The sequence below is a fragment of the Hyla sarda genome, chromosome 1 (assembly GCF_029499605.1).
Source record: "Hyla sarda isolate aHylSar1 chromosome 1, aHylSar1.hap1, whole genome shotgun sequence".
NCBI classification, from domain to species: domain Eukaryota; kingdom Metazoa; phylum Chordata; class Amphibia; order Anura; family Hylidae; genus Hyla; species Hyla sarda.
The window spans coordinates 209,589,407-209,615,130 of NC_079189.1; the positions used below are offsets into that span (position 1 = coordinate 209,589,407).

The 25,724-nt window shown below is 40.0% G+C and overlaps 1 protein-coding gene across 5 annotated transcripts in view; it reads left to right on the top strand.

Annotated features, from left to right (window-relative positions):
- Window positions 1-25,179, top strand: part of ADAMTS3 (ADAM metallopeptidase with thrombospondin type 1 motif 3) — a 224,222-nt gene extending 199,043 nt beyond the window's left edge. For 3 of the 5 annotated variants that reach the window (XM_056567973.1, XM_056567982.1, XM_056568001.1), the window contains 6 exons: window positions 5,713-5,876; window positions 13,626-13,791; window positions 18,917-19,049; window positions 20,295-20,502; window positions 20,719-20,836; window positions 21,320-25,178. In XM_056567973.1, coding sequence (XP_056423948.1) covers window positions 5,713-5,876; window positions 13,626-13,791; window positions 18,917-19,049; window positions 20,295-20,502; window positions 20,719-20,836; window positions 21,320-21,894 — 1,364 coding nt within the window. In that variant the 3' untranslated portion in view covers window positions 21,895-25,178. Of the gene's footprint in view, window positions 1-5,712; window positions 5,877-13,625; window positions 13,792-18,916; window positions 19,050-20,294; window positions 20,503-20,718; window positions 20,837-21,319 lie in introns of all 5 variants that reach the window. The other 2 variants (XM_056567992.1, XM_056568011.1) reach the window with 2 other exon arrangements.
- Window positions 25,180-25,724: the final 545 nt, after the last annotated feature.

Here is a 25,724-nt window from a genome sequence, read left to right on the forward strand (position 1 = left end):
CCTCCGGACTCCGTGCTATCCAACGCTTTTTGGGGTTCGCCAATTATTACAGGCAATTTATTCCACATTTTTCTACCATTGTGGCTCCTATCGTGGCTTTAACCAAAAAAAATGCTGATCCCAAGTCCTGGCCTCCTCAAGCAGAAGACGCCTTTAAACGACTCAAGTCTGCCTTTTCTTCGGCTCCCGTCCTCTCCAGACCTGACCCTTCCAAACCCTTCCTATTGGAGGTTGATGCCTCCTCAGTGGGAGCTGGAGCTGTTCTTCTACAAAAAAATTCTTCCGGGCATGCTGTCACTTGTGGTTTTTTCTCTAGGACCTTCTCTCCAGCGGAGAGGAACTACTCCATCGGGGATCGAGAGCTTCTAGCCATCAAATTAGCACTTGAGGAATGGAGGCATCTGCTGGAGGGATCAAGTTCTCCTGTTATTATCTACACCGACCACAAGAACCTCTCCTACCTCCAGTCTGCCCAACGGCTGAATCCTCGCCAGGCCCGGTGGTCTCTGTTCTTTGCCCGATTTAATTTTGAGATTCACTTTCGTCCTGCCGATAAGAACATTAGGGCCGATGCTCTCTCTCGTTCCTCGGATGCCTCAGAAGTTGAACTCTCTCCGCAACACATCATTCCACCTGACTGCCTGATCTCCACTTCTCCTGCCTCCATCAGGCAGACTCCTCCAGGAAAGACCTTTGTTTCTCCTCGCCAACGCCTCGGAATCCTCAAATGGGGTCACTCCTCCCATCTCGCAGGTCATGCGGGTATCAAGAAATCTGTGCAACTCATCTCCCGCTTCTATTGGTGGCCGACTCTGGAGACGGATGTTGTGGACTTTGTGCGAGCCTGCACTATCTGTGCCCGGGATAAGACTCCTCGCCAGAAGCCCGCTGGTTTTCTTCATCCTCTGCCTGTCCCCGAACAGCCTTGGTCTCTGATTGGTATGGATTTTATTACTGATTTACCCCCTTCCCGTGGCAACACTGTTATTTGGGTGGTCGTCGATCGATTCTCCAAAATGGCACATTTCATCCCTCTTCCTGGTCTTCCTTCTGCGCCTCAGTTGGCTAAACAATTTTTTGTACACATTTTTCGTCTTCACGGGTTGCCTACGCAGATTGTCTCGGATAGAGGCGTCCAATTCGTGTCTAAATTCTGGAGGGCTCTCTGTAAACAACTCAAGATTAAATTAAATTTTTCTTCTGCATATCATCCCCAGTCCAATGGACAAGTAGAAAGGATTAACCAGATCTTGGGTGATTATTTGCGACATTTTGTTTCCTCCCGCCAGGATGACTGGGCAGATCTCCTCCCATGGGCCGAATTCTCGTATAACTTCAGGGTCTCTGAGTCTTCCTCCAAATCCCCATTTTTCGTGGTGTACGGCCGTCACCCTCTTCCCCCCCTCCCTACTCCCTTGCCCTCTGGTCTGCCCGCTGTGGATGAAATTTCTCGTGACCTTTCCATCATATGGAGAGAGACCCAAAATTCTCTCTTACAGGCTTCATCACGCATGAAGAAGTTCGCGGATAAGAAAAGAAGAGCTCCCCCCGTTTTTTCCCCTGGAGACAAGGTATGGCTCTCCGCTAAATATGTCCGCTTCCGTGTCCCTAGCTACAAGTTGGGACCACGCTATCTTGGTCCTTTCAAAATTTTGTGTCAAATTAATCCTGTCTCTTATAAACTTCTTCTTCCTCCCTCTCTTCGTATCCCTAATGCCTTTCACGTCTCTCTTCTCAAACCACTCATCCTCAACCGTTTTTCTCCCAAATCTGTTCCTCCCACTCCTGTTTCTGGCTCCTCGGACATCTTCTCGGTCAAAGAAATTTTAGCTGCCAAAAAGGTCAGAGGGAAAAATTTTTTTTTAGTGGAGTGGGAGGGTTGTGGTCCTGAAGAGAGATCCTGGGAACCTGAGGACAACATCCTAGACAAAAGTCTGCTCCTCAGGTTCTCAGGCTCCAAGAAGAGGGGGAGACCCAAGGGGGGGGGTACTGTTACGCCGAGCGCTCCGGGTCCCCGCTCCTCCCCGGAGCGCTCGCTTCACTCTCCCCGCGGCAGCGCTCCGGTCACGTCCTCTGACCCGGGGCGCTGCGATTCCGCTGCCAGCCGGGATGCGATTCGCGATGCGGGTAGCGCCCGCTCGCGATGCGCACCCCGGCTCCCCTACCTGACTCGCTCTCCGTCTGTTCTGTCCCGGCGCGCGCGGCCCCGCTCCCTAGGGCGCGCGCGCGCCGGGTCTCTGCGATTTAAAGGGCCACTGCGCCGCTGATTGGCGCAGTGGTCCCAATTAGTGTGTTCACCTGTGCACTTCCCTATATCACCTCACTTCCCTTGCACTCCCTTGCCGGATCTTGTTGCCTTAGTGCCAGTGAAAGCGTTCCTTGTGTGTTCCTTGCCTGTGTTTCCAGACCTTCTGCCGTTGCCCCTGACTACGATCCTTGCTGCCTGCCCCGACCTTCTGCTACGTCCGACCTTGCTTTTGCCTACTCCCTTGTACCGCGCCTATCTTCAGCAGCCAGAGAGGTGAGCCGTTGCTAGTGGATACGACCTGGTCACTACCGCCGCAGCAAGACCATCCCGCTTTGCGGCGGGCTCTGGTGAAAACCAGTAGTGGCTTAGAACCGGTCCACTAGCACGGTCCACGCCAATCCCTCTCTGGCACAGAGGATCCACTACCTGCCAGCCGGCATCGTGACAGTTATTGCAGTCATTCCTTTAAACATTGAGCTTATTGCCATTAATTTCTTTTATGTAGTGCAGACTGCAACTTAAATCTGAAATGCTGCCTTTTTATTTCATTCTTTGTTTTATATTGGATGTTTAAAGGTATATGAAGAATTGCAAACTACATCCAGATATGCAAAGAATGTGTTTTCATCACTTTGCTAGAATATTTAAAGGCTCCTGTTGATCACTGTGAACCTTGAATATTGCATTCAATGCAATTTATACTTACATATATAAAGATGTCTTCTCATGTATTACGTAGTGTGTAGTGTTCCCCCCCCCCCCCCCCACTGTATTAAAGCCTAACGCTAGCCAGCAGGAAAGTGGATAAAGTGAACCTGTCAGCAGACTTTTGGCTATTAAACCATAGGCATTCTATTTTATTACATAGAAGAAAAAGGAGTTATAAATTGCTGTGTGCTGCTCACCAATAGTATATTGGTTGGTGCCTCAATCACAGGCTGTTGTCATTGTTGTCATGCCTATTGTTCCTTGATTGACGTGCTATTCGGCATAGCTAGATCAACTTCCAACATCAGTCAAAACAAAGTGGGCATGGCAACAGCCAGGACACCATGACTGCAGCATCACCCAGATGACTATTGGTAAGCGGCCTCCAGCCATTTGGAACTTCTTTTTCTCCCTCCTAGTAAAACAAGTTTTAACACCTACAAATGTATTTACAAGTACTACAGCTGCATGCCTATGTTTAATAGCCAAAACTATGCTGACAGATTCACTTTAACTTAATTTCCCTTCACCCCGTCCCACCCTGGGGCAGATACGTTTTTACAAAAATAAAAAATAAAATAAGACTGCATGACTGACTTTGAGATGTGAATTAAAGGAAGGATTTAATATATTTTTCCATCAATGTACACAGCATTTTGATAAGTTTCCAATGAGTTTCTGCTGTTTATATTTTTCTTTAAACAAAACTTAGAAATATGAAGCAGATTACAACAGTGCCCTGTTATACTTTAATATTGGATTTAACACTTTTTAAGCTATATTTGCACAACATTTTTTGAGCCCTATTTCCAGCTTTCTCACTGTTTCTCTTAAAACTCTTCAATTTTTTTTTACTCATTTATGGATAACAATAAGGCTTACAAAAAGATTTGGGAACATAGCCATACCAATAGCTGCCTTACAGTGAAGATTTTCCATGGTCAAAGCAAATTTAAATTAAAGGGTACCTCTCATCAAAAAAACTTTTGATATATTATAGATTAATGTATGCAGAATAACTTTACAATTGCATGTTATTAAAAAATATGCTTCTTTCTATTTAATTTTCCACTTTGAAGAAATGACCACTAGGGGTCTCCCTACCAGTCCTGGCAGCAAGCATTTCAGACTCATGCTGGAGTCCTAAACACTACGAGCTGCCAGTCTACTTTGTTCACAAAGAAGAACACTCAGAGCTGCCAGCCTGCTTTGTTCACAGCCTGTTTGGCTGTTTGACTCTACTATAGAGGAAAAATGTAATACCCAAAGGGACCAGGGCTTTGCTGTATCTGACATTCTTATTTACTTTACTTTAGTCTTACATAATGCTCATAATAATAAATAATAATACAAAATATAACAATAATAACAATAAAAATAATAACATTTTCCCACATTGCTTTAAATATTGTAGAGTAAAAATATCTATTAGGTTCAATATTAAATGACACCCATTTCAGAGCTCATTTTAGCCTTGGACAGTGTAAGCTTTATAGGCTGGGTTCATGCAGTATAAATTTGGTGCATATTTTATGCACAGATTTGCCTTGAAAGTGTGGCTGTAATTTGTAAAGTGTAACCACAAAATAAATTGTGGCCGCATTTTATGGGACTATCTGCACAGAAATGGCAATAGGCGCTGAAAATGATATGCTGTGAGAACCTAGCCCCAGAGTTTAAATGAGCAAAGTCTGGACTGTGATGGTTTCTGTTTTGACAGAATCTGTTTAGAAATGGATCCTGAATTATCCCATTGACTTATAATGGGTATATCAGCTTTCTGTTGAAAAAGTTTAAAAAAAAAACCTCCTGCACATATTAGGGAAATGTTGTAATGATGTGCTTCTATAACAACAAAACATAATATCAATAGAACATGATCGGAAGTTAAAGTAGATTATGCAAAACTTAAATTCCAAAATTTTAAGGACAATGGTGGAGATTTATCAAAACCTGTCCAGAGGAAAAGTTGCCCAGTTGCCCATAGCAACCAATCAGATCGCTTCTTTCATTTTTAACAAGGCCCCTGCAAAATGAAAGAAGTGATCTGATTGGTTGCTGTGGGCAACTCAGCAACTTTTCTTCTGGACAGGTTTTGATAAATCTCCCCCAATGTCTTTTGGTGGTATTGAGCATTATTATGTTATAGAAAAGTTGTTATTTGCATTTTAATGAATGTGATATTATATGTAGCAAACAGAGTGACAAGCACAGAACCGATCTTTTTACATTATTATGTTACATTGTATTATAAATATTTTAACTTGATCAAGGACAAAGGCTGTGTACATTGTGCGGAATTATGACAATATACAGGAATACAATATAGAAACACCCCCAGTCAGAAAAGATAATGCATTAGTTCAAATGCCATTTAAAAGTTTCCTAAGGCTTTCTGCCACAGTGTTTCTGAGGCATCTGAGGACACATACACGAGTGCCAGCTTACTGGAACTGCAACTCTCTTTACCAAAGAAATAGCAGCCAAAGTACAGCTTGTTAATTTGACCAATGGTTTCTAATCTTTGCTGCCCTATAGAGGCAAAAATACAATTTACCACAAGAATCATGAGCTATATTGGCTTATGTATTATAATTGTGGTATGCTGGATTGGGCAAGTAAACTTTCATATACAGAATTTGTTAGGGAGACCTTCAGCATGTAAAGTTTATGACATGATATGTCATGTTGAATTGGTATAACATTGTAACTGATACTTTGTTGGCCACTTTTGAATGTGTGTTTCCTTCTGTAAGCTATTAAAAACCAGGCAACTGGACATTACATTCTGAATGGAAAAGGTGAAGAAGCCAAGTCTCGATCCTTCATAGACCTTGGTGTTGAATGGGAATACATAATCGAAGATGACATTGAAACTGTACACACTGATGGGCCTTTACATGATCCTATTGTGGTGCTGGTGAGTATTAGTAACTTCCTTTTTTTTTAAACTACCCCCTTCAACTAGTACAGTAAAACCACCTCTTTGAAAAGACAACCGCGTTTTCATGACAAAATTTCGTGTGACAGATTTTCTTTGAGAAAACCAATTTTGGGTGGTCTTTTAAAGAAATTTCACTGTATATGAAGTCTAAGGCAAGGGGTATGCAGAATAAGCAGTTGTACTATTTAGGGAAATGTACCTGAGGGACTTCTTTCTTTTCTTTTTTATTATGTAATCTTTATTAAACTGTTCAATTAAATAATAAATAAATATATACATACATACAAATACAACTATATACCACTTCTGCTTATCTAAAAGAGTTAAGAAAATTACAAAAATAGCATATTAATATCTGTATTAAAACAGATCCTATGTTGAAAGGAAAAGAAAATACAACCAAACACAAAGGAAAATAACATTTAGGGTTGTCTTCTTCTGCGTAAAAATAGTTCACACAGTAATACAGTTCAAAGCATTATCTACAGTGAGATGAGCTATTGAGCTACAGTTCCCAGTATTTCAAAAATGTAGGAAAACTTTGGGATTGAGTGGCCAAAATATTTAATTTTAGTTGATCTAAACAATTAACAATATACTATTGGGTGGACATTTTTGTAACCCTATAAATGATAAAGACTTAAAGGAGTAGTGCAATGAAATATAACTTATTCCCTATCCAAAGCATAGGGGATGTCCTAGTGCTGATCTCCTGAATGGGGCCCCGGCAGTCTTCCGGAAGCGGCCGTTCCGCCCACCGCATGGAGGGGGCGTGTTGGCCGCCACTCTGTGCGGGGGTTCAGCCTAGGGGATAAGTTATATTTCATTACAGAACTTCTTTAAGTAGCTATAAGTATTGTGAAGTTCTGGTAAGGTTATAAATAAGGTGATACGTTGCAAGCCATAAAGATGTTATTCTGGGCATACCCATAAAATATGTAGGAGTGTACCTTTATTACGGCATCCTCTCCAGCATAAATTTGTGGAGTTCGAAAAAATTCCATGTCATCTGGAGGAATTAAAATACTAATGTAGATGTGTTTTCATAATCTGATGTAAAGTTTTATAAATTAGATTGTAAGATTGTTTCTAATCATCTAGAAGAGAAAGTAATTTTAGGATCTGTATGCCACTTTTCCATAGGGGAAGTAATATGCACCACTTGTTTAGAGTTCAATAAGTTACAATACAAGCCAATACCTTTTTTGGGGGGACTTTTGGGACTTGGGACATATACTGGATTAGTTTAGAATAAGTTGGTTAAAAAAAAAAAAGATAAATCTGTAGGTCAATGGCGCGCGCTATTAGCCACGGGTCCCGGTCGTTGTTAGCCGTGGCCCTGCGTTATAGATCGGGAGCGGACTCATGACGTACCGGTACGTCATGTGTCCTTGAGGGGTTAAAGGGGTACTCTGGGGAACTGAAACTTATCCATTGTTCACAGAATAGTAATTTTCAACTCGGCGATCAAAAAGTTGTTTCTCAATGCTTTAAAAACTTTATTGGTTATCAATCCATAGACAGTAACATAAGTGATGGTTTTGGTCGATATAGGCCTTATAGGGGGTTATTAGTGCAGAACTGGGTCTCTTGAAGACATACTATATCACTTTTCAATTCAATAAAGCGGTACTCCAGTGGAAAACATTTTGTTTTTTAATCAACTGGTTCCAGAAAGTTAAGCAGATTTGTAAATTACTTCTAAATAAAAATTTTAATCCTTCCAGTACTTATCAGCTGCTGTATGCTCTACAGAAAGCTCTTTTCTTTTGGAATTTATTTTCTGTCTGACCATAGTGCTCTCTGCTGACACCTCTGTCCATGTCAGGAACTGTCCGGAGCAGGAGAGGTTTGCTAATGGGATTTGCTCCTCCACTGGACAGTTCCTGACATGGGCATAGGTGTCAGCAGAGCGCACTGTGGTCAGACCGAAAGTAAATTCAAAAAGAAAGGAACTTCCTGTGGAGCATACAGCAGCTGATAAGTACTGGAAGGATTAACATTTTTATATAGAAACAATTTAAAAATCTTTTTAGCTTTCTGGAGCCAGTTGATATGTAAAAAAAAATTCCACAGGAGTACCCCTTTAACTTCTAACCACATAAAACCCTTTTTCATTGAGTGCCTTGAAGTTATGGGATACTGTATGAATTAACAGAGAGATAATGATGAATTAACAGAGAGTGTTAATTCAACTGTATGAATTAACAGAGAGATAATTAACAGAGAGATAATGATGAATGAGGCTTTATTCTGAACTTCACGGTTTGTACAAACAGGTGCAGGAACACAGGGAACCGAGTGTAACAGGTAAGGCTGGGGATGCTCAAAGGGGAGGCAACATGATTCACGCTCTGCCGCAGAGCGTGAAACATGTTGCCGCCTTTTGAGCGTCCTCCACCTCACCTGTCCTCTGCCTCACCCGTTCAATATGCTAATGAATGCAAAGACAGTAGTTGCATAAAATGGGTATATCATGTTTGTGTAAAAACTGGTGCAAAGTCCTTTCTGGCTTGCGCAGAGAGGTCCATAGTTAGATTAATTTGCCCAAAAGGAGCTGCGCAGAGAGGTCCATAGTTAGATTAATTTGCCCAAAAGGAGCTGGTAGAGGTTACTCTTGCATTAATTTATAAAACAAAATGTGTATCTCTTGTTTTTTTGGTTTGAAAAAAAAAACGCCTGAAAAAACGCCAGTGCAATTTCCCGCGTCTAGCGTTTCTTCTGAGGTTTTTTCTGGTGTTTTTTCATTTGTGTGGAAATTGCATTTTTGGCACCTTTTGCGTTTTTTTTTTTTTTTTTTTTGGTACCAAAAATTAGTTGGGTACCAAAAAAAAAAAAAAAAAAAGGATGCAGTAGTGATGGAAAAAAATGTATTTAACGAAATATTAATTTTTTCATAACTAAGTTTTAATTAATTTTTATATATAGTGTGTTTCACTTTTTTTCTCTATATTTTTACATTTTTTAGATAGTACTACTACTCCCAGCATGAAACAGACTGTTCCATGATGGGAGTAGTAGTACCTGTACTAATAGACATATCGCCCCGGGTGTCAGTCGTGACACCCGATGCGATCGTCCATAATATAGTGCAGAGATGTGAGCGCAGGAAAAAGCCGCTCCATCTCTGCAATAGATAGGACGATCGCATTGGGTGTTAGTAGTGATACCCACTGTGATCTGTTCTTACCTGCAGGTACTACTACTCCCAACATGGAGCACACTCTGCTCCATGATGGGAGCTGTAGTACCTGCAGATCGCGAGACAGCGAGTGTAATTTCTGATACCTGTTGCGATCTGTCTATTAATGCAGGTACTACAGCTCCATGCTGGGAGTAGTAGTACCTGCAGTTAAGGAAAGATCACAGTGGATGTCACTCCTGACACCCGCTGTGATTCTCCTGTATAATGTATAGATGCGGCCGGATGCTCTTCTATGGTCCCCTGCACTGCCGTATATATACACATATTCATTTTTCCAACAGAGAGCTGTGATTGGCTGGAACCATCTGGCCAATCACAGGTCTCTGCGGGAAATATGAATAGGTGTATATATACGGCAGTGCAGGGGACCATAGAAGAGCGGCCGGCCGCATCTATACATTCATTATACAGGAGGATTGCAACGGGCGATCTGTCAATTAGTACAGGTACTACTACTCCCATCATGGAACAGTGTGTAGTACTACCTAAAAAAAATTTAAAAAATAAAGAAGAAAAAGTGAAAAAAACACACACTACATTTTTATTATTGCCGGCTAAATTTTTAGGTCCCCGCCCGCCCACATAAATTGATCCCTGTTTAAAAATTAATAAAAATTTTGTATTAAAAAAATAAAATTTCGTTAGATACAATTTTTTCCTCCACTACTGTATCTTTTTATTTTTTAATGGTACCCTACGAAATTTTCTTAAAAAAGGTATCTCCATAACTTTTTTGTATCGCTAAAGTGCAAAAAAGAAAAAAAATGCCTGCAAAAACGCCAAAGTTAAAACCCACATATCGTTTTTCTTGGTGTTTTTTCGCTCCCATAAACTTCTATGGGAGAAAAACGCCACGATTTTGACAAAAAAAATCGCCAGTGGCTCAACATGCTGCGATTTTGGAAAACGGCCAAGCAGCTGAAAAACGCCAAAAAAGAGTAAGAAAACGCCAAAATGATTAAAAAAAAAACGCCAAAGTGAAAAACGCTAAGTGGAATAAGAATTTTGCGATTTCTCATTGATTTACAGCTAACATCTGGCCGCATCGTTGTTTGGCCGAAAAAACGCTATGCGGCAGAATTGGCATTTTTCTCCCCCCAAAAAAACAAGTAGAAACTCAGCCTCATTCTCGTTGTGGGAGTAAAATAGCTTATTGTTTGCATTTGCGAAGGAAGCCATTTATCCTCAACATAAGCAACCCTGTCTTCCAGTTTATTTAGAAAGCATTAAAATAGAGTGATAAGAGTTACAAAGTCTTTATGGAGCGAAGCTCTCAATGCTATTAGCATTTCTTTTAAGGTATTCTCAGATACCAATTTATCCGTCGGAATTTTTGTGAAGCCATCTTGTATATTAGGAATTGATATGCCTTTTCTAGATTCTTCAGTAGTCTCTGGTGTTTTAGTAATTTCAGCTTTTATTTTAGAGAACTCACAAAAGATGAATAAAGCTCTTGAGAAAGAATTATGTGGAAGAAAAGATGGAATTAGACGTGGCTTTAGAGTATGGCTGCATATTTTATTTGTCTTTCACAAATTTATTTGTGATGTGACAATTTTAGTAGCTTTTTGTGATAGTGTTGAAGTCCATAACACTGAATTGTCAGATGTAGAAGTTGTTGCATTATTGTTTGATTTGCCTCTTGTTCTATAGACGCATTAGTGGGTTTCTTAGTTGTTTTTGCTCATGACGTTTTGCTACTCAGATTATTGATTGAGAAAGATACTTTTCCAAAATCTATTTTCTGTTGATCCAAAATATAAAAATGCTGAATTGTTTTTTGCAGTACTTTGAGCTGCTCTTTTCCAGTTCATAGTCTGTATAATGAATTGAAACAATAAGATAGAAGAGTCAATAGCAGGAATGGTCGTTTATGGCAGTTTGGCTCAAGCAGACGTATTAGATGGTTATAGAATATCCTTGACCAAAATTCATGTAAATTTTAAAATATGTTAACGATAGACAATGTCAGCAAGTCTATAATACAAGTAATCAAAACAATATGAAAATTGAGGATGCAATATCAAGAAGTTCCACTAGCTGGCACTGTAGTATCAGAAATAGCCGATTTTATGAATAGGAGTTTTTGTGAAGCATAAGATAAGGTATCCACCTAAAGCAGATAATAATGAGAACAAAACTAAATAGATATAGTTGCTGCAGACTTTCTGTTTTGTGTGAGATATTATGTTCTAACAGATATTCAACTATATAGTCTCCTGGTGATTGTCTATGGTGTCCATGTATAGACACTAGAGTAGCACATTAGTATTGAGGAGTTAGATCCCTTTTCAGAAAATCCTTCTCTAGCAGGGAGATTTATTCACCTGTATTATTCATATTTTCAATAAAGCTGAGTGTGTTCCTCTCTACAAAATAAAACCAGTACTCCCAGCATGGGTATAGGTTTCAGGTTTTCAATAGTTAGAGGGAGTAATCCCGTACCTGGGCTATAGGCAGTCAACAACACATGCAAATTGGAGCCCCTCCATTCTTTGTGGGGTCTGTAAGCTGCATCTTGGGCTAGACAGGCAGGTATTGTGGAGGAGGGACACCTACAGATTTTCTCCTGGTCACTGCAAATGGCAAAGCGAGCTCCACTTTCAAAAGTTCAGCAATCAGAGTATTACATTCTTTAAAATATATAGCTTAGTCCGTAGAGCAATAATGTATAGCAATAACATAATCCTGATTCCTACAGAGAGGATTGAGCTGTGAGATTTTGCATCCACTCAGTGCATCCCTCCCCATTTTATTTTTATCGTTGAATGAATGTTCTGCATTTCAGATTTCAAATCTGCACCCTGTCAATTTTATTGTCAGATTTGATGTAGATTCATTGCAGCCACAATTGCACTAAAAATGCAGCGGAAAACCTACAACAAATATGCACCAAAAGCCGCACAATTTAGTGAGGATTTTCTGCTATGAGTTCTGATGCGGAAATGCTGCTGATTTTCCACTATGGAAAATCTTTAGCTTTCTACTACATATGGATGCACCCTAAGAAAAAACACTGCTTAAGCACTGCACTTCCCTTAGGCTAGGTTGGTTTCCACAAAGGTCTAATCTTTACAGCATATAACAAAAGTAGCCATCCTACATCTGTATTCAAGCAAATCTGTACAGCTTAGTGATGGACTACAGATACTAGCCTTCATTGAGTCTGTTGTTGGATTACTTGTTCTTTTTTCAAAAACACTTTAGGTAGATACAAAGCACTGCATATCGGGGACCCAGTCATCTAGTCACTACTATTTGCTTCTTAGAGCTCAGATCTTTACACTTAAAGGGGTATTCCAGGCAAAAACGTTTTTATATATATCAACAGGCTCCAGAAAGTTAAACAGATTTGTAAATTACTTCTATTAAAAAATCTTAATCCGTTCAGTACTTATGAGCTTCTGAAGTTAAGGTTGTTCTTTTCTTTCTAAGTCCTCTCTGATGACACGTGTCTTGGGAAACGCCCAGTTTAGAAGCAAATCCCCATGGCAAACCTCTTCTAAACTGGGCATTTCCCGAGACAGGTGTCATCAGAGAGCACTTAGACAGAAAAGAACAACCTTAACTTCAGAAGCTCATAAGTACTGAAAGGATTAAGTTTTTTTAATAGAAGTTATTTACAAATCTGGAGCCAGTTGATATATATAAAAAAAAGGTTTTGCCTGGAATACCCCTTTAACCATTTTTTCAGCAACATCAAGCAACATCATTCACTCGCTTGCTATGAAATACTACTTCTGGACAGGTCCCATATTTTTTACTTCGCCTGTCAATGGTTTTATTCTTAATGTTGAATGTTATAGAGTGAGAAGACAACTCCACGTGTAATAAACCCCATCTGGTTGTATTTGTTTTAATCTACTTAAAGGGAACCTGTCAGCACCGCAGTTCCAGTCATGAGTCATTTATGTGGAAATATGCTATATTTTAGCGGCAACTAAGGTGATTATTTGCAGCATACTGTGAGTGATGTGAACTAGAAGTCCAATGTATTCATGAGCTGCGGCCTCCCCCACCCACCTACCACTCATTGACAGCTTTCTCCCTATGCAAAGAGATAACTTATAAATACAACTTATGCTGCAACTAATACTAATAGCTTAGCCAACATTTAGCATATTTTATCAGAAAAGACATAAGGCTGAAATTAAATGTTTGCCACTGCTGGATGATGCCCTTTGAGGGGGCAGCAAAAATGTGCTGACAGGTTCCTTCTTACATTTATTGACTACCTGCATCCTCCGAGACACAAATATAAAGGGATGGAAGTAATGAACTGGTTCTCAGAGTTTATTAACAGTGAAAGCCCCATAAATATGACTGCAGCGATGTAAAAACAATGATCAGTCTTGGAAAATGTTTTTTATATATTTTTTTGGCTGACAGAAACATTTGAAGGCTAAGTTGTTCTGTGCACCTCTTGCAAAATGTGATGGATCCCAGCTCTGTCAAAACACAGTATTTCACAGTGTTTTCTATGATAATGTTACAATGTATCTGTGTTATGTTTCCCAAAGGTTATACCTCAAGAGAATGACACCAAATCCAGCCTGACGTATAAATACATAATTCATGAAGACTCTTTGCCTTCAATACACAATAACAACGTTCTGCAGGAAGAACTTGACACTTATGAGTGGGCTTTAAAAAGTTGGTCTCAGTGCTCCAAACCCTGTGGTGGAGGTGAGCTAAGCAGAAATCATATAGGGAGACATTTATCAAGGTATTTAGAGACTATTTTTTGCTTACTCCGGGGGCACAAAAAGTGGCACATGCGCCTAAGTCCTTTTTTGTGTGACTTTTGTGGGTAAGCAAAAAGTTACAAACAGCCTTACCTTAGCAAATGTCAGTTTTCACTTTGCAGTGGTCATGAATTTATGATGTGCGGAAGTCACACGTAGGCAAAAAAAAACCAAAAAAAAATCGCTAGTCTTCTCCAAGTCTGACATGGTGTACAAAGTTCCCGTATGTGAGCAAATTTAAAAAGTCATAAAAAAGTTTCACAAAAGCTGCAACTTTTTTGTTATGCTTATGTGCTCTAAATGTAAAAACCTAATGTGATAGTATGATAAATATGTAGCTCATAAGCAAATCTAAAGCAAAAAAAAAAAACTTCAGAACTTGCTTACCAAAGCAAACAATGATAAATGTTCCCCATAGTGTTAATATAGAACATATTTATGAGTCTTCTTAAACTATCTCTACCAATTTTGCAATAATGCAATCTGAATTTATGATGTCAATACTAGCTGTATACTAGGGGTGCACCAAAATGAAAATTCTGGACCTAACCCAAAAATTCAGGATGTGCCTGGTTGAAAACTCAAAATGACCCCTTGAGATTTTTTTTTTTTTTTACCTAAGAATTTAAGAGTCCTAGCACTATTTCCCATTTGCCCACAAGATGACAGCACAGGATAACATATAGATTTTCAGCATTACAGGCATAACAGCAGTTGGATTTTTCTCTATCCTCCAGATGGCTGTATTTACTCGATTATATTTTACACTAAAAGTAATACCGTAGGACAGGGGTACTCAACTACTTTTAGCAGGGGTCCGCTTTTCCAGGTCTGCCATCAGGTGAAGGTCCAAGCTAAACCCTAAGACCTGGTTCACACCTAGCAGACACAGTGCAATGCCAGAAATAGGCACTGCCTTTTGTAGAACATAATTATTACTTAATAAGTCATAAACATTCTCTAACTGCCATACACTGTCCCCCTGGTATAATACTGCCACACACTGTGCCCCTGAATATATAACTGCCACACACTGTGCCCCTGAATAATACTGCCACACACTGTGCCCCTGAATATATAACTGCCACACACTGTGCCCTTGGTATAATACTGCCACACACTTTGCCCCTGAATATATAACTGCCACACACTGTGCCCCTGAATAATACTGCCACACACTGTGCCTCTGAATATATAACTGCCACACACTGTGCCCCTGGTATAATACTGCCACACACTGTGCCCCTGAATATATAACTGCCACACACTGTGCCCCTGGTATAATACTGCCACACACTGTGCCCCTGGTATAATACTGCCACACACTGTACCCCTGAATATATAACTGCCACACACTGTGCCCCTGTTATAATACTGCCACGCACTGTGCCCCTCATTATATAATTGCCAGACACTGTGCCCCTGGTATAATACAGCCACACCCTGTGCCCCTGAATATATAACTGCCACTTACTGTGCCCCTGGTATAATACTGCCACCCACTGTGCCCCTTAATATATTACTGCCACATACTGTGCCCCTGGTATAATACTGCTGTACACTATGCCCCTGAGTATAATACTGCCACATGCTGTATACCTAAATAGAATGCTGTCAAACACTGTGCCCCTGAGTATAATACTGCCACACACCGTGTCCCTTAGTATAATACTGCCACACACCGTGCCTTTGAGTATAATACTGCGATACACCATGCCCCTGAGTATAATACTGATACAAATTGTGCCCCAATTATAATGCTGACTCACACTGTGCCCCTGAGTATAAAACTACTACATGCTGGGCCCCAAATATTATATTGCCATTTGCCCTGAAGCGAATTATACCTCTGTGTCCCTTAAAACAATGAATGAGGAGCCCACCCCCCTCATATGAACTCTCCAGCTGTTGCAAAACTACAACTGCCATCATGCAGACAGAACTGTAGTTTTGAAACAACTGTAGAGATAAAGGTTGGGAAATTCCTGTAATACACATACTTCCAGGGTCGGACTGAGAGAAAAAATAGGCCCTGGCATATTGAACTATGCATCCCATTTTTTTTTTACAGTGCGTGTCGCAGAAGTCAGACACCCATTAAAATAAAATAGGCTGCATACTCTAAAATCACCTTGGTTTAAGTGGCTCTCCAGCTGTTGCAAAGCTACAACTCCCATCATGCCTGCAAAGCTTCAGGCATTATGGGAATTGCAGTTTGGTAACACAGATTGGGGAACAGTGTCACCCGTCATCACTGCAGAAATGACAAGTGACTCCAGCTCTGATGGGGCACCGTCAGGCAGCATACACAATTGTATAATGACTCACAGGAGACGTCTTCTCTGTTGTCTTTACTTTTCTTCTTCCTCTGGTCCTTGTCTTCTTTCAGCTCCATCTTCTCTGCAGAGTCTGACGCCCGCACATCATTGGTTACTTTGTTAGCAGATCCTCATCCTCTGTATGACAACAATAATCATTATAACCCTGCCAGACATCATGACCCCTAAAATAATACTGCCAGACGCTGTTTCCTCTGTTTGTCAGAATCCCACCACTGTGCTCCCCTCAGACCCATTGACATTTAGTCGGCGGAATGTCCGCTTGCTGCAGGCACTGCTTAAGCCTTTGGCGATAAGACTGCACGGAAATGCACCATCTCTATAGATGACAATGCAGACCGGTGGAATTCCACCAGCAGAATGAACGTCCACCCAAAGAACATGTTCATTCTTGGACTTTACGTCTATTCTGTAGGGAGAATTCCACTGTGGCCATTCCACAGTTTGCACTGAGCAGCAGAAAACCATTGCAATCATTTGGGACTGCTGCAAGCAGTTTTCCGCTGGAGGAATGTCCTCAACTGGATGGGCCTTAAGTCGCCCCAGACCCCTAGGTCCTCTTCCAGACCCCTCTTCCCCCCCTCCTATAGATACCCCCAGACACCTCTGCCCCCCCTGACCCCTAAGTCCTCATCCAGACTCCTCTGCCCCCTGACCCCTAAGTCCTCCTCTAGACTCCCCTGCCCCCAAAGACCCCTGCATCATTCTTCTTTACATTTTTCTGTCCCCCCCCAGACCCCTCTGTCCCCTTTTGCCCTAATACCCTCCACCTCCCAAGACCCCTGCATCATTCTTCTTTACACTTTTCTGCCCCCCAGACCCGTTTATCCCCTTCTGCCCTAACACCCCCCCACCCAAGACCCCATGCATCATTCTCATTTTCACTTTTTGCCCCCTTCAGACCCCTATATCCCATTCTGCCCTAACACCCCCCCCCCAAGACCCCTGCATCATTCTTATTTTCACTTTTCTGCCCTCCCCCCCAAGACCCCGGCTTCATTCATATTTTTACTTTTAACCCCCCCAGACTCAATTATTCCCTTCTGCCCTAACACCACCACCCCCCAACCCCAAGACACCTGTATCCTTACTTTCACTTTTATGGCTCCGGACACAGATAGCTGGCCCTGCGGACAGGCCGCTTCTGCTGCTTCTCAGGTCCCGAGCTGCTCTGCTGTTCTGGCCTCTTCATGTCAGGCCTGGCCAGAGCAGATGAGGCAGGCAGCACTAATCACGCCGCCTGCATCATAGGAGAAGCGCTGGCCGGGCAGGGAGAAGAGTGTTCCCTCGTTCCGGCAGTGCTCAGCTTTTCATTTGTATTGGTGTCTTAAAGACACAGATACATATGAATGCCAGGACATGGGCTGCCACCTCTGGCCAGTTCCCTGAACCGTTAAGAGGTCCGGATGACTGGCGGCCGTGGTCCGGATCTGGACCGCGGTTTGCCAGTTGAGTACCACTGCTATAGGATATAATCTAGTAATACAAATACTGCCATCTGGTGCATAGATGCAGCTTCGTGTTTACAAATATAACAGCATCCCAAAATTTAGGGAGAATAATCCAACCTGCAGATGCTGGCAGAAAAAGGGTCGTTTGGTATCTTTCAGTCTGCGTGGAGTCACAGCAGCATGGCAGCATCACAGCAAAGCATTGGGTGGGCATAGCATTTTCAGGCGAAAGATTTTGGTCACCTATATATCAGTACACCCCTACTGTATACCAAATGAATACTGCGAACAACATTCTGGTGTAACAAGAAAATAACTGAACATTCAGACTTTGTCATAAGTACACTGCAGAGAAACTAGAGCACAGAAAGATGGATTCTCCTATCCAAGGTTTCTTACAAAGCAAATGGATATTATAGATGAGGACTAGTTGATTGTCAGATTATAGAGCCGCTAAAAATAGCCACTTCTTCCGAACAGGAGATCCCCAATTGGGACAAGCTCTTTAAGCCAAATAGAGTACAGAATACTGAATAACAGAGCAGTGAAAGATTTATACAGTATGTTGCAGGCTTACGGTATAGTCAAATGGTGCAGTAGTGTCATTTTTTTTCACTATATTATTGCTGCAAAACGCACCAGTGAAATATATAGTGCATTGACTGCACAACCGAAGTATATAGTGCAGTGTTACAGCTTATGTAAACTTTCATAATAAAGGACCTCTCAGCTCTAGATCATGCTCAGTAGCCAAGCGCCAAAGAGTCACTACTGAACCTCCCCCACCCAGCTCAGTGTTGGAAGAGGATCCATGTACATTAATCAGTCAAGGCAGGGAGGGGTGGGGGAGAGAGGGAGGCAAAGCTTCTTTGACTCTTGAGTCCTCAGCATGATCTAGGGCTTACAAATTTCCTTATTATTAATAACTTCAGTTTATAATAACATTCATTGTAGTGCTCTTACAAATGGGTTCTTACTGTACATACAAATGTTTTAAATTTATTCTCCAATTATATAGTTTTTGTGATTCCAGACAACATGCTACATTGAACTCCCTATATATGGTGCTATTATCCCCTAGAAGAATATCTCCATACTTATAGCACCTAATAGAGTCTGCACAACAGCCTACGGAGGCCTTTTGGCTCTATATAAGGGAGCTGTAATACCTCCTTGCACTGCTATACAGACTCTCTGCACATGGTTCTGGTTTCAGTATTCTTGCCTTATTACATTATGACAAAATAATAATTTGTGTATGCTTTACCACTTCAAGGTTTCCAATACACAAAATATGGCTGTCGAAGGAAAAGTGATAACAAAATGGTACACCGCAGCTTCTGCGAGGCTAACAAGAAGCCTAAGCCTATCCGGCGAATGTGCAACTTACAGGAGTGTACACAGCCTATGTGAGTGCTCACTAACTAATACATCTTATCACTTTACCAGAGCTTGTGAAGATATGAAAGCTGAGCTGTGATTGGTGGTTATGGGCAAAACCAGACAGTTTTGGTTTCAAACAGATTGAAATTTGGGTCATTGTATTTCTTAGGAACGCCGAAAACGTGTACCAAACAGTGCACACAAAAACATGAAATCATTTTTAATCCATATACTTTATTAAATTCACAAAGTTTAAAACATACATAGAAAAGTGCAGAATGCATAAAAAAGGCACTGAATCACTATGGAAAGGCAGGTATAAGTCTATGTAAAATGTAATATAGCAAAATAATCACATAAATAGATGGCAATAGGGGTTATAAATACAAGGGAACCTCAGTATAAGACTATGACGAACATAAGTCAATTGAAAGAAAACAAAGCCCAATGCCCAACCAGATGATCAAGAATGCCAGACCATACCTACCAACCCCAACGATCGTTCCACACCCCCTGAGGAAGCACTTTAGAAGCAAAACGATCGTTGGGGTTGGTAGGTATGGTCTGGCATTCTTGATCATCTGGTTGGGCATTGGGCTTTGTTTTCTTTCAATTGACTTATGTTCGTCATAGTCTTATACTGAGGTTCCCTTGTATTTATAAACCCTATTGCCATCTATTTATGTGATTATTTTGCTATATTACATTTTACATAGACTTATACCTGCCTTTCCATAGTGATTCAGTGCCTTTTTTATGCATTCTGCACTTTTCTATGTATGTTTTAAACTTTGTGAATTTAATAAAGTATATGGATTAATAATGATTTCATGTTTTTGTGTGCACTGTTTGGTACACGTTTTCGGCGTTCCTATTTAGCAAGTGCACTCCCACCCACTTTTTATAGTAGGTTGGTTCTTCTCTTTTTTGGTGTTCATTGTATTTCTTGTAGACTAATGTTTTCATCATGTGTAAAGCATCTCCCCATTGCAAACAAAGATAAAAAATAGCTAAGAAAATTATACACTATAATTATGTGATATATATATATATATATATATATATATATTTATTTAAACCATTTTCAGTTATTAGTAGAATGCCTTCCATCATCCAAGTGGATTGAATCAGCAAGTGATAAAGCATCTTCTGAGATTTGGCTAACACAAGGAGAGGACAGGGGATGCAGACATAGGCTAAAAGTTGTCCCTTTAATCATTATGCCTGCATCCCTTTATTTATTTACCTACAATAAATATGTATTTTTATAGTTGGGTGGCAGATGAATGGGAGCACTGCACCAAAAGCTGCGGAAGTTCGGGGTATCAGATTCGAGTAGTACGATGCATCCAGCCTCTTCATGATGGGACAAACCGATCTGTGCACAGCAAGTATTGTACTGGAGAGCGCCCTGAGAGTAGAAGATCATGCAATAGAACTCCCTGCCCGGCACAATGGAAAACAGGAGCCTGGTCTGAGGTCAGTGTTAGCATAATGTGACAAATATATCAACATTATATTTCTTGTAAAATTTAGGGAGATCAGCTACTTGGAAATAGCCATAATGTTTTAGAACTAAAGTTTGATGTTACTCAGTGGTGCCATTAGGTGAGGTTTAATGTACTGAACTCTCATTCTCATTATGGAACGTCTTTGTTACTAATATTAGCTTTGGGATCTTTACTTCCAATACAGTGCTCTGTGACGTGTGGTGAGGGTATTGAGGTGAGACAAGTCCTTTGTCGTGTGGGAGACGAGTGTGATGGAGAAAAACCGAAATCTATAAGGGAATGCAAGCTGACACCATGCAATGGTATGTACTTCTTAAGAAATATAAATTCTTCTTTCAGAAATTATTTAGTGCAAAAGCTTAGCAGTACCTAGGAAATGGATTCTTCCTGGTTTATTTTATGAATAAATGGAAAAAGGATTTAATAAATCTCAGGCCAATGTCTCTCCCTTCTTTACTAAGGCTACATTCACATCACATTTTTTTGTTTACATACGGTTGCAGTATACGGTTTTAGATGTGTAAACCATATGCAACCGTATGAAAAAATGTATTCATTAAGATCCCATACAAAACCGTACACAACTAGATGTTTCCGGTTGTGTATCGTTTTGTTCTTGTACATTTTTTTCCTGTGCGCAAAACTGTGGTCTGCTACGGTTTTGGACACGGTTCTGTATTACTCTGTGGATATACAAGAAAGTTTAGCAAAAACAAGGGAAAGGCTTACAGATCACAAATGCAACCATAGAAACAAGCTTGATTGTTGTTTTTTTTTACTTTTAGATGAACCATGTCTAGGAGACAAGTCAATATTCTGTCAAATGGAAGTTCTTGCACGGTACTGCTCAATACCTGGATACAACAAACTTTGCTGTGAATCCTGTAGCAAACGCAGCACTCAGTCACCCCCATTTCTTACTGAAGCAGCTGAAACTGAAGATGAATTCACTTATGATCCCAGCTTATCAAGGGGTGGAATGATGCCAACATCTTTAGCACCTGGTACTGAGGAAACCGATTCTGACACTAAAAGCATTCTGAGCATGCTTTCCTCCATTGAAAATAACGCAGATCTTGGTATTGTATCTGCTCAAGAAAAAACAAAGGCATCACATTCCTCCTCCAGAAGATCCCACCTTGCAGCAAGCAAATCTGTTAAGCTTTTAGCTGTTCCACCACCTCCAACAACCCACAGTAGCAACGTTCACGTACATAAAGCTCCCTTAGTAGCAGCCTTGCCATTGGCAGCTACTAACATTCACTCACCTGGTTCTCATTCATCAGTGAGAAGCTCAAGGAAAAATGAAAGGTCTTTTGATAGGAGACGTTCTTTGCAGCCATCCTCAATAGAAAGATGAAGTTAAGTATTAATAGACTGGAACAAAAGGACACATTAGTGAATTCTGCTTTATAAAACAAGTGCAAAGTGCTGGTTCACTTCTTCACTCATTTATGTCTCCGACCATTCTTTGCTTTCTGTTTAACTTGAAGTTACTGAAGAAAAAAACCAAAGATATGCATCCAAGAGAAGATATGCCGGTCATTGTGTACTTTGTTCAGTGGCCCTAAAACCAGTTTTGCACATTAAGTTTTTGTGTTCTTTTCCCGTCAAAAAGACTATTTTCCCACCTTCACTGAGTATGTTATTCAGATATAACAAAAATAATTATTGTTTAGGTGTTCATATGTTGCAATGTCAGTATTATTTTTCATTGATGTTTTTTTATCTACGTTATGTTTACCGGTTCTCCGTTTTGGGTGCTAATACTTGCCTGTTGTTACAAACTGCCTTATTACATTCCATTAGTCACATCTCAAATCAGCAGTTTCCTGCTCCAGTGGTTGTATATGACTTGCTGATCTGACGGCAGCATTGCCCATCATCCTGATGGACTATGTGGATCTAATAGAGAGGTCAGATATATGTGCAAGGCACAGCATGTCTTTTGAAACCACTTTGCTTATCACATTACATTTTTTTCTCTAGAAGCATTAAGATTTAGTTTTTACTATACTGGGGTGAAAAGGGATAGAGTTGAAAAAGACACTCTCATTAGCAAAGAAAAATGTGTAGAAATGAATTTCATGAGTGGGAAGAACATGTTCCTATGATAACAGATTGTATACCATTTGTGTGGTATACTAGATGTCAGTCAATAGAAGATAGAGTAACTAACATTGACCAGCCTCTATAATAAGAGGATATTATGACAAGTAGCCACTACTAATAGGATGACAAGACTGAGTGAGATGTTTTTTTTTTTCACCTAGAAGGGTCTTTAGCTAAAAGTCAAATGAAAAAAAAGGAGAATCAGTAATTGGAAGACAGTACCATAATTATTTTACTCAAAATAGCAAGGCAAGACTGGAGAGAGAGATATTTATTTTTACAAGTCACCTCACTTTACACAACCACAATGCATCTGACTGCAATAATCTACTTACAATTGGTCTCCAGGATCATCTTTTCACCAAGAAGCCAGTGTCACTCTCTCATGTAGCTGTAAAGTACTTGTATATAGAATATAAAAGTGAAGATATTTATTAAATGGTGATGTTCTTGATAGACTTTATTTACTGCATATTTACAAATATAGCAACTGCCATTTTCCTGCCTATATTAAAAAGTTATAGGGTATGCAGTTTGCACGGCGGTCCTTCATAGGTTATAAGCTAAAATGTAAACTACTGCATAAATTCAGAAATTCTGTTCCAATCACAATCCCATTTCACAACAAAATTTCTCTCACTTTGTTAATATTTGACTCAAAATGTAGTTAGAATTTGACATACAATTTTTTGTATCCAAAAATTGTCCATGATGACACCAAAAAACGTTACACTTAAGAAGTGTATAATTAGGTTTAGACAATGTGTAAAGAATTTAAAAGTAAGCAACAAAAGTAACAAAATGAAACGATAAAGTAACCAGACAATAGAATTAAGTTGTCTAAAGAAACAAGTGGGCTTTCCCATGTTAATATTTTGTAGTCATTGTTTGTAAGCTAACCATCTGGAGTATTGACTTGATGCCTCCAAAGTCTTTTTCAATAAACCTTTGGAAGCCATCCTAAAGTAGTTTTTACTCAGTATTTATTCAGACAACCCCTGAGCCACAAACAGATAACTATGTTTATTATTCCCAAAATTCTAATCCATATTCAAAAATGTTCCTTCATTTTATTGTCTGGGTGTAGATATTCATTATGCCAAATGTCGCTTTGGTTTATCTTGTATTTCCCATAAAGCTCTTTTGAGACCTTTTAAAGTGTACACTACTGATGCTGTTTGTTGTATTGGGGAGCACTTCACAATAAAAAGCTTTTAACATACTATAAATATTGTATGGCTTCTTATTGCATGTGTAACAGAGCCCATTGTGAGAATTTAAACACAATTTATAGTATTATATATTACAGCATTTATTTCTTTACTGATTCCTACATATTTTTACTTAAAAGCCAAATGAAACAATGAGCTATAAATGTACAACAGAAATGTGTCACTATAAAAGGGGTTTTTTCCACTACATTTTGATTGATCCACAGGATAAGTAATTAATTGCTGATTGGGTGCGGGAAGCCCTGCGCCATTTGTTGTATAGTGGTTATGCCAGGTAAATGCAGCTTAGAGCCCATTTACTCTAATGCACCATCACTATGCCATGAATGCTGTTGTGCTCCAGGTCCCATACATTGTATAGTGCAAGACGCCAAACAGCTGGTCAGCGGGGTGCCGACTGTCGGACGCCCCATGTGTGGTTAGTGACCTATCCTGTAGATGGCCCAATATTCAAAACGTCTGGGAAAACCCCTGTTATCCAATATTTTCTTAACTCATAAAGCAAAATACATTTTTTACACAGTTTAGTTCTACATTGAATGCGTATAAAAATAAGCGCAAGCTTTCAAATATATTGCTGTATGATTTTTTGCATCAATTGTAATCAAACTGCTACATATGCAATTTTTTTTGTTTTACCATTTGCATATGTAGCAGTTTTCAAGACTTTTGGACCATGCAGCAGGTTAGCTGCATTATGCTTTCTCATGTGAAACCTCACCAGCTTAGTTTTAGGGGGTAGGTGTAGGTGAATGGGAGAAATGGTAATGTTGTGTATATTTCCTTGTCTTCTAGCCCTCTGTGGCAAAGTGCTTGGGTTTCTCTGGGCTGTATCTGTCACTGGTGTGTGTGCAGTCTACATTCTGTAGGAGCCCTTGGTTTATATAGAAGCAACAGCATTAATCTCTTGGTGACTGACTGGTAGAAGGAACGTTCCTTCCACACTATACTGGAAGAAGTTTGGGCTAAAGTACCATTTTAGCCCAAACAGGACACAATGAGATCCCTGTGGTGGTTGATGTACCTAATCCCAAAATAACGCATTCCCAAAAGGTTTTGGTTTCTTGCATTATATTGCCTGATCCCCTTAGTACAAATTACAATTGAGTAATTAAGTATCTATCTAGACTTCACCATGTAGGGTTTTTTTTTTTAATACCTAAGGGGGGAATTTTTAATTGTTGGTGTTGAACGATTTTTGTCTACCATTGAGTGGTGGTAAAATGTCTGGGCACCAAATTTTTTAAATGAGAACAAGAGTATGGAAGGAAAAATTAGAATGTTCTTTTCATATGGCGCCTATTCCCAGGAAACCAACAAGCCAATGAATTTTGTTTAAAATAATTGGCGTTTATTGGTACAAAGGGAAGGGGTGCTTTGTACCAATAAACGCCAATTTATTTTAAACAAAATTCATTGGCTTGTTGGTTTCCTGGGAGTTAGATCTTTTGGTAAATAGGCTTGGAGGTGCGTCTGCTGAACACACCAAAAGGATCAGAGACATTAACATACAGGAAACAAAGGCCTAAAGATGGTGTGAGAAAGACTTAATGAATGTTATGGGTCAATAGAAGCTATAGAAAATTATTTATATAAAAGAATTGTAAATGTTTCCAGAATAGGGGGTAGGAGTTACCAAAAGCTCAGGGAACTCAGTGACTGCCAGAGGTGTTAATCCGATTGTCCAAATAAATGGGGGAATATAAAGCGCATCGGAAGTGCTTTAAGATGTAACTTTTAATAGATCTATCTATATATATAAAACTCAATGAGGGATATTTATCAAAGCTGTCTATGTCCCGCATCAATATAGACCAAACCACAGAGGGTTAGGCTGGTCTAATTT